General features: G+C 40.0%; 1 protein-coding gene across 1 annotated transcript in view; it reads left to right on the forward strand.

Annotated features, from left to right (window-relative positions):
• Positions 1 to 2,390: 2,390 nt before the first annotated feature.
• The window catches only part of ALF4 (aberrant root formation protein), a 68,201-nt gene continuing 57,948 nt past the window's right edge, over positions 2,391 to 12,643 (forward strand). Inside the window, exons 1-3 of the mRNA XM_088960028.1 lie at positions 2,391 to 2,796; positions 2,876 to 3,058; positions 3,151 to 3,300. Coding sequence (XP_088816154.1) covers positions 2,422 to 2,796; positions 2,876 to 3,058; positions 3,151 to 3,300 — 708 coding nt within the window. The 5' untranslated portion in view covers positions 2,391 to 2,421. The remainder of the gene's footprint in view (positions 2,797 to 2,875; positions 3,059 to 3,150; positions 3,301 to 12,643) is intronic.

Below are 12,643 nucleotides of genomic sequence, written 5' to 3' on the forward strand. Positions count from 1 at the left end.
ACTGTTGAAAGGTACAAGCCCAAAATAGTGGCAAAAGGTTTTACACAAGTATATGGAGTGGACTATGCAGAGACTTTTGCTTCAATAGCCAAGATGAACTCCATCAGGATTCTCCTTTCATTGGCATCAAATATTGACTGGGAACTTCACCAATTGGACATAAAAAAATGCTTTATTGAATGGTGATTTAGAAGATGAAGTGTACATGACTCAACCTCCAGGTTTTTGTGCCAAAGGTAGCGAATAGAAAGTGTGCAGTTTAAAAAAGTCTTTATATGGGCTGAAACAATCTCATCGGGCCCGATTTTGTAAGTTCCACTTAGTAGTAGTTCACCAGATGGGGTTCAAACAATGCCAGTCAGACCACACTCTATTTATGAAGAAAGGTGAAGGGAAAATTGCAGTTCTAATTGTGTATATAGATGACATAGTGATTATAGGAGATTGGGAGGTTGAAATATAGAGGCTAAAAAGGTTCTTAGCCACACAATTTGAGGTGAAAGATCTAGGCCCCTTACGTTATTTCCATGGAATTGAAGTTGTCTGCTCTCACAAGGGCATCTTTATTTCCCAACGGAAATATATACTAGATCTACTAGAAGATACATGCAAACTAGGGGTGAGACCAATTGACTCACCAATTGAACCTAACCATCATTTGAGAGACAGTCAGGGAGAGTTTTGAAAGATGTGAATAAGTTTCAGAGACTTGTAGGGAGATTCTTGTATTTGTCTATGACCATGCCTGATATTGCTTATGTAATGGGTGTCTTTAGTCAGTTCATGCATAATCCTAAGACAACTCACATTGAAATTGTAGAGAGGATCCTCAGATACCTCAAGAAGTTTCCTAGAATTGGTTTGCTGCTCCAGAAACATGGACATTTAAAGGTGGAAGTATATACTGATACTGATTGGGTAGAGGCAGTTGATGACCGAAAGTCTATTAGTGGGTATTGTGCCTTTGTAGGGGGAAACCTAGTCACATGGAGAAGTAAGAAGCAAAGTGTGGTGGATAGATTTAGTGCTGAAGCGGAATACAATATGTCTCATGGAGTTGCTGAAGTCATGTGGATAAGAAATCTGTTAGGTAAACTGGGTTTTACAGTTAGCAACCCTATGTCACTCTATTGCGACAATAAGGCTAATATCAACATTGCAACTAATCCAGTCTTCCATTATAAGACGAAACACATTGAAGTGCACAAGCATTTTATTAGAGAGAAACTTGTGAATGGAGAAGTGTGCACCCCATATGTTTTTGCTCAGAATAACAACTTGCAAACATTTTCACAAATGTCTTCATCATGTGCGCCATAATGATTTCTATGACAAGTTGGGCACGCTCCAACTTGAGGGGGAGTGTTGAGAAAAATTGATTTTATTTTATTAGGGTCTGTTTGGATGATTAAAATGTTTTTATTTTTTCTGATTATTGTACTTAACTTATAGTAGGGGCACAAGGGTCATTTCCTTTCATATATTTTTTGCCCTATATATTATAATGAAGTTGGAGCTGCCTGTTCTCCTTCTCCTTTTCTTCTTTCTCCTCTTCTCTTTTCTTTTCTTCTCCTCTTCTTCTTCTTTAATCTCCCACCGGATTTACTGTTAAGAGAAATATTTCAAGTGCACGACTGATACATGTGTGGTCGGTGTGAGGTGCGCTTTGTGAGTTAGTGGTTTATACATAAGATATAGAAAATTTTAGGCACATATCTAATGTTATATATTTATAAAAAAATAAAATATTGGGTACATCTCTAATATTGTTCATTCATTATATTGAACAAAAATAAGTTTCATACATAAGAAATAATTTTATCAACCTATAAATCAAACAATTTTTATTTTTCGATGGTAGGTTAGTGGTTTGAGTCAAATGATACCATAGACATAGAAAAATATTAAATGTGATAAGTAAAAATTATTTTATATAATGTAAATGAAATATATAAAATTATAGTCAAAGTTGGTTGTACATATAAAATTATGTTGCATGTTGTTTCAGAAACAAACGAAACTCTGACAATCGGCTCTACATTTCAAATTATAAAAACCTTGAAATGTCATCAAAGGCTTACGTGGTTGTTGCCATGTCATCAAAGTCTAATTTTAAATGTATAGCTGGCTCCGACTATAATTTTCCTTAATTTAAAACTAATAATCCAAAAACAATGTTATTTTTTTTATTTAGATGGTGGGTCAATGATCCAACATTTTTAAAGAAACACATAATGTCATAATTGAAAAAATGTTTTTCAAGTGCAAAGCATGTGTTTAATTACTAATATAAATAGTTTCTGAAATGCATAATTATTTTTTGTTTGTTTGAGTGTAATTTTTCACTCTTTTGATTTTTACACCTTGTAGTGCAAACGAAATTGCACCGCAAACGAAATTGCACCGCAAACAAAAGAGCCGATGAGAAATTGCACCGGAAAGTGTATTGGTCCACCACCATTGCTCCTTTGGGGGATCGTTGCGAGAAGGGTGGTTCTTCGCATGCAGTTGCAGGCTTCACTGTTTCTCAACCTCCTACGATTTCTCTCGAATCAGGGGCATCGACGGGGGACTGTTGGTTTGTTGCCGCCGCTCAGAGTCTCAACTCTGGTTTCTCTCAACTCAAAGTCTCAACTTTGGTCTGAACTTCTACGATTCTACTTCAACTCCCGGAAAACAGAAATGTCTTTGGAGGGACCTGGCGAGATCGTTTTGCATAGAGTACATATACGCGATTCCACTGCTCATCCTCCTCTCCTGCTTTGCCTTCAAGAAACCCTCAACAGATGCTCCAAAGTAAGCACTCCGAGTTTTCTGTGTTTTGCTTTGTTAGTCGTTTTCGGTTCACCATCTCATAGTTACTCTTTTTTATCAGTCCGTCGAAACCGGAGATTATGACGAGTCCACAAAGGACGTTCAAGCAGTTGTCGACTTTCTCGGTTCCGTCTGCGATACCGCTGAATCTGGACTAGATAATGGAGACGATTCGAAGGAGAAAGATGCAGTGGAAGTTCTTACAGAGATCCACCGCTACATTTCATCTCCTTCGTTGGACCAGGTTTGTCTATCTTCATCGTTGACTGCGTTTGGTCTATTGGTAGTTGATACCTTTTGTCCTCATCAGCTTATCTGGGCTCTTTATCGTTGCAGGCGGTTGTCGATGCCCTATCATTTGAGTTGCCAAAGGCAGTGGCTAAGTTCTCTGGCATATCAGATAAATGCCGGGAGATTGCAGGAAGTGTAATTGATCACCTTTTATCGACTTGTAGTCCGAGGGAGATGTTTTCGATTCTATGCGAGGTGATTCCTCTCCCTTTGCTGTCGATAGAGACGGGAATAGCTAGAAAAGAAACTTATTACTTCATTGTATGCTGTTAAACTGACAACAAATAGTTGAGTTGAGCTCACCATATTTTGTTTGTTTTGGACCCCATAGAGAACAATCTGAAGTTGTATTTGGAATCAGAAAAAATTCTTGAATAATCATTTTCCATGTTTTTCATATGGTTCTTTGCAATAGGCACAATAATTCCCATTTCTCCACCGATTTCTTTGCCGCATTTGTTCTGGACTTGCTTTTGGCTCTTTTTTCTATATGTTCAGTGCTGTTTCCAGAGTTTTCAAATATCCCTGTTCAGTAAAAGGGGTAGTGTCCTAAATGGAGATGGATGGGATTGGTTTGATGCATTTGGACAAGCCTTGTAGGTTCCCATTAGGAAGCACATATCTTGGCTTCCAACTTTCACATGTCATTTAGATGGAGGACTACAGCTGCCAATGCTATAGCAGCTAAGCTTGCCAAAGATGGGTTATAGACTTATATCTAGATGAATTTTATTGAAGATTTTGATTTGGTTGTAGCCCATTGTTATTGACTCTGTTGCTATTGGATGTTATGAGTTGGATTTGATATTGGGCTTGTTATAGCTCTTGTGTCTTTACTCATTTGATGGGGCTATGTATCTATTTGTTTCCTTCTTTTGCTTTGTATACCTATTCCTATTATTTATCAAGAATGGCACACGGGTAGTAGCAATAGGCATATACTTTTGTTGTATGGTAATTGTATTAGCAAACTGGACATTGCATGTTTGGTTTGGAACCTATCCTCTATTATTACATTAGTTCATTTTTTTACAAAGTTTTGTTAAAACTCCTATCAATAAAAAAGTGGTAATTAGGTGTTTGAAGTGGGTTATGACAAGGGCTGTACTCAAACAAGGAAAAGGAGAAGAGAAGGTAATTAGATGTTTGAAGTGGAAAAGGGTTTGAAAGTTGTAGTTACTTATGAAGATAATCAGTTGGAACATCAGAGGTTTAGGGAGCTTGAAAAAAGGAGAATCATAAAAGAATTGCTCAGAAAAGAAAAGCCAAATATAGTTATGCTCCAAGAATTAATAGTTTTTGTAGTGGACAGAAGATGGGTAAGGAGTATTTGATCATCTAGGGGAATAATCTAGGCAACAACTCCTTTTTGGGGTTCTTCAGGGGGAATTTTTACCTTATGGAGAACTAAGGAAATAAATTGCTTGGAGGAGCTAGTTAGTCAATTATCGAGTTCAATCAAGATAAGGAGGAAGGAGGATGGGTTAGTTTGAATTCTAACAAATGTTTATGCACCAAATACCTGTAGCGAAAGAAATGATTTACGGGAGGAACCAATAGCAGTGAGGGGCCTCTAGGAGAGAGCATGGTGTTTGGGGGAAGATTTTAATGTCATAAGATTCACTCATGAGATGAACAATCCTAAGATTCATTGCCTCTAGGAGAGAGTAGTGAGGGGCCTCTAGGAGAGAGCACGGTGTGTGTGTGTGTGTAGGCATGTATAAACATGTATTTTATCAATAAATAATAAATAATGCATAATTATGTTGTACATGTAATATATGCATATATATATATGTGTGTGTATGTGTGTGTGTTTTATCTTATATTTATTTGATGTTTTTTGTTCAGTTTTAATTTTTTTATTTGTAAAAAAACATTAAAAATTGCAATTTGAGGCCAAGAAAGTTTTTTTTCCCTGCGAAAATAGCAGGGCATTGGGACGCATGGATCTCGAAAAGTTACCCAAAATAAAAAAAGCCACCTTAATCGGACATCAAAGTGCAAAGTTATGGCCTCTTGAAGTTTGCATACACATTTAGTGTGCAACATGTCTCGGTCACTAGGTCGAATGGGTGAACGGTCCAACCGTTCGGGTTGGACAGTTTTGTCCAAGCCAACGATTTTTGACTATCTCTGTGTTTTATCAAAATTGGACCCAAAATCTTGGCGGGGTGATGGTTCAAATGTTTCAGCCGGCCGGGTCAACGGTGGGTTGAAAACATTGTCACAAGCATGAGTAAATTCAACTTCTTTGTGGAATCTTATGATGTAAAGGATTTTCCCTTGTTTCAAGCTAGGTTTACTTGGTCCAATTTTGAAGCCAAACCCATTTGCTCTAACTAGATAGATTTTCGGTCTCCCTAGAGTGGGGGGAAGGTTCAAGGGGGTTGACTACTAGAGCTCTACCCATACCAGTTTCAGACCATTGTCCTATTAGATTGGTTAGTGAGAGGTTAAATAGTGGACCTTGCCCCTTTAGGTTTGGAAACATGTGATTACACCCAAACTTTGCTAAGAGAGTGTAGGAGTGGTGGTTGAATGATGAAGTAGAGTATAGATGAAAAGGTTATAGATTTTACAAAAAGCTTCAGGTCTTTAAAGCAAGAATAAAAGATTGGAACAATGAGGCTTTGGAAATTTGGAAGATAGGTAGGAGTGGATAGGTCAGAAGTTAATAGAACTTGATGAGGTAGAATCCAATAGGAGATTAATGCATTGGCCTCCCTCCTCACCCATTGTATAACTGGATTCATAGTTCTTGTTATACAACTTCTTCATTTCGTCCCTATATCACCATATCACTGAATCTAGATCTTTTAGCCAGCCCATTACCACCTTTGAGTCCTCTTCAACCACCAAATTCTCCAAGTTCATCTCATTTGTAATCCGAACACCTTGTAAAACTGCATACAGTTCAAGCCCTTAAAGAGTCTTCACTTCCCACCGGTCCTGAGTAGAGTGGCACTATATTCCCTTCCTTATCTCTTATGACCCCTCCAATTCCAGAAGGGCCTGGGTTACCTTGGCTACTCCCATCAAACTTTAATTTCAAAAGACCTTCAAGAGGAGGTACCCATGTCAAGTATATTTTGTCCTTCTGCACTAAACTAGAAGCCACTGTATACCAGTTCCTCCAAATTATCATCAAAGGAGAATTATCAAAATAAATCCAAAGCTAATTGCCCATGTATAACCCTGGTCATTACACAATCCATAACTTGTTTCCTTGTTAAGATGTGCTGAATAGGGGTAGTTTAGTCTTCTTCTGTTTATTAAGTAACTTGCTTATGTGGTAGTGTTATTAGAGTTACTCTGCCCCACACTTAAGTAAGGGTATTTCTGTCTTTGTAAACATTATTAGAATCTAATATAGATTAAGGGGGTCGACTGGATGGGTAATCTATCAGATTTTCGACAGACCCTTCTTCTTCTTCTTCTTCTTCTTCTTCTTCTTCTTCTCCTCTTCCTGTTCGGACTACTGTAGCAGCAGTCGAAACATGGTATCAGAGCCATGCTTCTGACCTACGTCAGTTGGTAAAGCACCTCAGCATTGTTCGTGACTCTTCACCTTCGTTTCTGTTTAGTCAATGGAGGGAACTGGTTCACCCTAGGTCAGAAACATTACAGCTTGTCTCTCTGCTTCGCATAACCTTCTTCAACAAGGAAAGTGACTTCAGCAGTGAATGGTTGATTGATATTCTCAAAGGAAGGTCGGTTCTCTCTTCTTCTAGTGTTACTTATATTTCTGGGTAGAAACCCTACAAGAAGCTGCTAGTATTGATTAGAACCTAGAGAACTAGGTTCATTGTTGCCCTAGGAAGGGCTGTGTGTGCAGTAGCCGAATGGTGTAGGGCTGCTGTAAGTTGTTGAATGGTGTAGGGCTGCTGTAAGTGGCCGAGTGGTGTAAGGTAGAATGTAGTGACCTTGCCGAACTCCTTGTGGTTGTGTAATGCCCTCTTAAGTGTGTTAAACAAGTATGAACTGGGTGCAGCAGATTTGACTGTGTTGTGGTGCTTGTGATGCACAATTTGTTTTGAGTGGTTGTAAGAGGGCCTACTTGTGATTAGTGAATGGTAAACTGATGCTTATGTGGGACGTAAGTGTGTGAAGTCAGCGGTAGTGTGAATAAGAACAAGTGTGCTTCCACTGTTGTCTTTAGAGGCTGCAATAGGTGCTGGAATATCAAACTGTGAACAACATCAATCAGCTTGTAGCTGAGAAGTAAAGTTAGAGGCAACTGTGAAAGAGTACAATGGCAGCAATAGGAGATGGCTACAATGATCAAAAACCTAGTGTAGTAATTTCCTCCGACTACCTAGGGGTGCAAATGACCTCAATTAAGCTAAATGGGGAGAACTATGTTCCATGGGCTAAATCAGTGGAAGTTTTTCTCAAGGCAAAGAAGAAAGTAAAGCATGTAAGAGATGAGAAGCCATCGGTTGACTCTCTAGGGTTTGATGATTGGGAACAAGAAGATGCTCAAATCATGACTTGGCTGTGGAATAGTATGGAACCCAAAATCAGTGCCAACTTCATGTTCCTTGGTACGACTAAGGATATATGGGAGCATGCTAAGAAGCTATATTCTGGACAAGATAACAAAACAAGAGTATATCAACTGTATCAGGAGTACTTTGATTTACAACAAGGAACCAAAACACTAGAAGAATACTATGCTTGCATGAAGAATATAAGGAATGAATTCAATGTCTATCATCCCCTTACTCCAGATATTCAAGTTCAGCAACAACAAAGGGAGCAACTAGATGTTACAAGATTTTTAGTGGGGCTGAAGTCAGAATATGAACCATTTAGAGCTCAAATATTGGGGGGCTTTACTCTTCCTACACTTGAGGAAGTATTCTCAAGACTTTGTAGAATTTCTTTGGGACAGACAGAGAACCCCACACAATCTGATAGATCAACACTTGTGACAGCTAGAGGTGGTGGACATAGTATAAGAGGGGGAGGTCATCCCAGAGGGGGCCATGGCAATTCCATGATTGGTCGGGGTGGCCGTGACTCAGGGGGAGGCCGTGGCAGAGGAAAAAATAACTCTACAAGGAAGTGTACTCATTGTGGTAGGGAAGGACACACAGTGAATTTCTGTTATGACCTACATGGCCCTCCCTCTAAATGGGCTAATCATGTTGTAGCAGGCGAGGTTGCTATTAGTGACAGTAAACTGGCAAACCGAACACCTCCCACATCTACATCTACTTCTGGGAGGGAGATGGTGAGTGTTCCGCGTGATGAGTATGAACGGTTCCTTCAAGCTACTTCACAGCATACCACCGCCACATATGCCCAATCAGGTATTGCTTGCATGTCATCTAAAACTCCTTCCTGGATTATTGACTCTAGAGCCTCAGATCATATGATCGGGACTTCAGGTGTGTTCTCTTCTCTTTCTGAAACCTCCACATCACAAACTGTTACACTTGCCAATGGATCCTCATCTCCCATCTGTGGTGTTGGTAATGTTGACATGGCTTCTGTCCCCTTATCATCTGTTTTATATGTACCTAAGTTTCCATTCAATCTTATGTCTGTTAGTAAAATAACCAAAGCTCTTAACTATTTTGTTACCTTCTTTCCTTCCACTTGTGTTTTTCAGGATCTCAAGACGGGGAAGAAGATTGGTGGGGGGCATGAAGCTGGTGGATTGTATTACCTTGACGGTAGTGGATCTTCAATTGCACTTCAGACTTCCCTTACTCCTCTACAATGGCATTGCCGACTGGGACATCCATCTCTCAAGGTTCTCAAGATGTTGGTTCCATTATTGAGTCAGTTTGGTAAACACCGTCGTGTGTCCTTCAGTCCAAGAGTTGAGAGTCGTATGTTGAGTCCTTTTTCTTTGGTTCATTCAGATGTTTGGGGTCCAATCAAAGTAGAGTCTTATAATGGGTACAAGTATTTTGTCTCCTTTATTGATGTTTGTTCAAGAATGACATGTATTTACTTAATGAAAGAAAGAAGTGAATTATTTTCCATTTTTCAAAAATTCCATGCTGAAATACGCACACAATTTGGTGTTCCAATCAAAGTTCTACGTTCAGATAATGGTCGTGAATACTTTCTTATTTCATTTCAACAGTATTTAGAACAACATGGCATTATTCATCAGACCTCGTGTGCTTTCACCCCTCAACAAAATGGGGTGGCTAAACGGAAGAATCGTCATCTTCTTAAAATTGCTCGGTCTATGCTTCACCACATGAATGTTCCTAAACGGTTTTGGAGTGATGCTGTACTCACTGCATGTTTTCTCATTAATCGGATGCCCTCTTTTATTCTTCATGGCCGATCCCCCTTCTCCATCTTGTTTCCCACTTTATCTCCGTTTCCATTAACTCATCGTTTCTTTGGTTGTGTGTGCTTTGTTCATAATCTGAGTCCTGGTATAGACAAGTTAGATGCACGCTCAATTAAATGTGTCTTCCTTGGCTACTCTCAGACTCAGAAAGGGTACAAGTGTTATAATCTCATTGCCCGAAAGTGCTATGTCTGCCCTGATGTCACCTTTTTTGAGTTTGTCCCCTTCTTCTCCAGTCATGAAGCACCCTTGTCCTCACCCTTACCTCCTCTTCCTCTTCCTGTCAGTGATTCAGTTCCAGAGGCTGTTGTTGGAGTAGACTCATCTCCTCATCCAGTGCAGGTCACCACTGAACGACCACCGATCCGACAAGTGTATACACGTCGAACAACACCGACCCCTCCTCCTGCTTCTACCTCATCTACGGATCCTCTCATGGCTCCTATTGCTGAACCTTCAGACCTTGATCTACCCATTGCCTTACGGAAAGGTAAACGTAGTTTTACACTCCATCCCATTTCCAATTTTGTTTCATTATCTCGTCTTTCTACCTCACATCTCCAGTTTGTTTCATTTTTGTCTTCTATTTCCATACCTAACAATGTTCAAGAAGCTCTTAGTTCACCTGGATGGCGGCGGGCAATGGAGGAGGAACTTTCTGCTTTTCAACATACTCAAACATGGGAACTTACTACTCTCCCACCTGGTAAGCATGCTGTGGGTTGTAAATGGGTGTATACTGTTAAATACTTGCCAGATGGTAGTGTGGAGCGTCTGAAGGCCAGACTTGTTGCTAAAGGTCACTCACAGTTGTATGGTGTGGACTACATGGAGACATTCTCTCCGGTGGCTAAAATTGGTTCCGTTCGTGTCCTAATTTCCTTAGCAGTTATGTATGATTGGCCTCTCCTTCAACTTGACATAAAGAATGCCTTCCTCCATGGTGATCTAGTGGAGGAGGTATATATGGAGCAACCACCTGGGTTTGTTGCTTAGGGGGAGGGTGGTAAGGTGTGCAAGCTGAAGAAAGCAATTTATGGGTTGAAGCAATCTCCACGTGCTTGGTTTGGGAAGTTCAGCGAAGTGGTGAAGAGTTTTGGAATGAAGTAATGCCAGGTTGATCACTCAGTGTTCAACTATGACTCAGAAGCTGGGAAGATTTTATTAGTGGTCTATGTGGATGATATTGTAATCACTGGTAGTGATAAATTAGGGATTGGCAAATTAAAGGTATTTCTGCAAAATCATTTTCAAATAAAGGACCTTGGAACATTAAAGTATTTCTTGGGAATAGAGGTTGCTAGGTCAAAACAAGGTGTGAATCTGTGCCAAAGGAAATATGTCCTTGATCTATTGGAAGAAACAGGACTGTCAGGTGCAAAACCGGCTGAGACCCCTATGGAACCAAATGTTAAGTTGAGTAGTGATACAGGAGAAGTATTTGAAGATCCTGGAAGGTATAGACGACTAGTGGGAAAGCTGAACTATCTGACTATCATGAGACCCGACATCTCCTTTGCAATCAGTGTGGTGAGCCAATTCATGCAGAACCCTGGTATACCTCACTAGGATGCAATCCTTAGAATTGTGAGGTATCTGAAAGGAGCTCCAGGCCGTGGGCTATTGTATAAACCAGGAGGAAAACTTGAAGTAGTTGGGTATACAAATGCAGACTGGGCAGGCTCAGTGAGTGACAGAAGATCTACTACAGGCTATTGTACATTTCTTGGAGGAAATCTTGTGTCATGGAAGAGTAAAAAGCAGACGGTTGTGGCCAGAAGCAGTGCTGAAGCCGAATATAGGGCCATGGCTCACACTACCTATGAATTAGTGTGGCTGAGGAATCTCCTACAAGAAATTGGGTTTCACATGGATAAACCTATGAGATTGTACTGTGACAACCAAGCTGCACTCCATATCTCATCCAATCCTATCTTTCATGAGAGAACAAAGCACATAGAGGTTGATTGCCACTTTGTGAGAGAGAAGGTTCTTGCTGGAGAGATAAATATAGAACATGTGGGCTCCAATGACCAGTGGGCAGATTTGTTTACAAAAGCTCTAAGCTCAGGGAAAGTGAACTATCTATGTAACAAGCTGGGATTATATGACATATATTCTCCAGCTTGAGGGGGAGTGTTAAGATGTGCCGAATAGGGGTAGTTTAGTCTTCTTCTGTTTATTAAGTAACTTGCTTATGTGGTAGTGTTATTAGAGTTACTCTGCCCCACACTTAAGTAAGGGCATTTCTATCTTTGTAAACATTATTAGAATCTAATATAGATTAAGGGGGTCGACTGGATGGGTAATCTGTCAGATTTTCGATAGACCCTTCTTCTTCTTCTTCTTCTTCTTCTCCTCTTCCTGTTCAGACTACTGTAGCAGCAGTCGAAACACCTTGCTTCTCTCCTCTTGGAAGATTCTAGCATTTCTTTCTTCCCATAAAGTCCAAATCATGGGAAGCAACCAAATGTTTTGGGCCATACAAAAGTAGAAGAATCAAACATCTTAGACCATGTTTGGGAGTGCTTAAAAATAAGTGCTTATTTGGGCCATAACCACACCATTAAGTACTTAGTGGTGTTTGGGAAATAAGTCTGAAATAGGTTCTTATTTTAAAAATAAGGGCTTATTTTTTAAGCTCAAATTTCCAGGTTTTTTTAAGTGCTTAAACAATGAGCACTTATTCAATTATTTTCTACCAAAACTGTCTCCATGCTTAAACAATAAGCCCGAATGAATCGAAGCTCTCCATCAGACACTGCGCCTGCTCCAAGCTCAACTCCAGAGGGAAAATGGTTCCTTGGGACCCACTTCCGGCAACATGACTAGACCCGTAGTCAGAGCAAAGGCCATTACAAAGAGGGAGGGGGTTGGAGCGTGACTACCAAATCAGACACTTGTGCCTGCTCCAATCTCAACTTTAGAGAGGAAAACGGTTTCCTGGAACCAACTTCGGGCAATATGACTAGACGTTCGCCATTTGGTTGCAAATAGTCGCCTTAGATCGATTTTTCTCTACTTAGCAAAGCGGAGATCACATCGTCTCCCGCTTTCAACTCAATCTGAAAAAAATCCTTCCCCTCTCATTCGCTTCCTCCATTACAATCGATAAATGCAACTATCATGGAAAAAGGTTTCATGAGCTCCGAAATGGGATCTGAAAGGACATTGTAAGTTTTCAATATTATTTAATTTTCATCTCCTGTCTCTTTC

This window comes from Nelumbo lutea, chromosome 8 (assembly GCF_056320005.1).
Source record: "Nelumbo lutea isolate HS-2025 chromosome 8, American lotus-T2T, whole genome shotgun sequence".
NCBI classification, from domain to species: Eukaryota; Viridiplantae; Streptophyta; class Magnoliopsida; order Proteales; family Nelumbonaceae; genus Nelumbo; species Nelumbo lutea.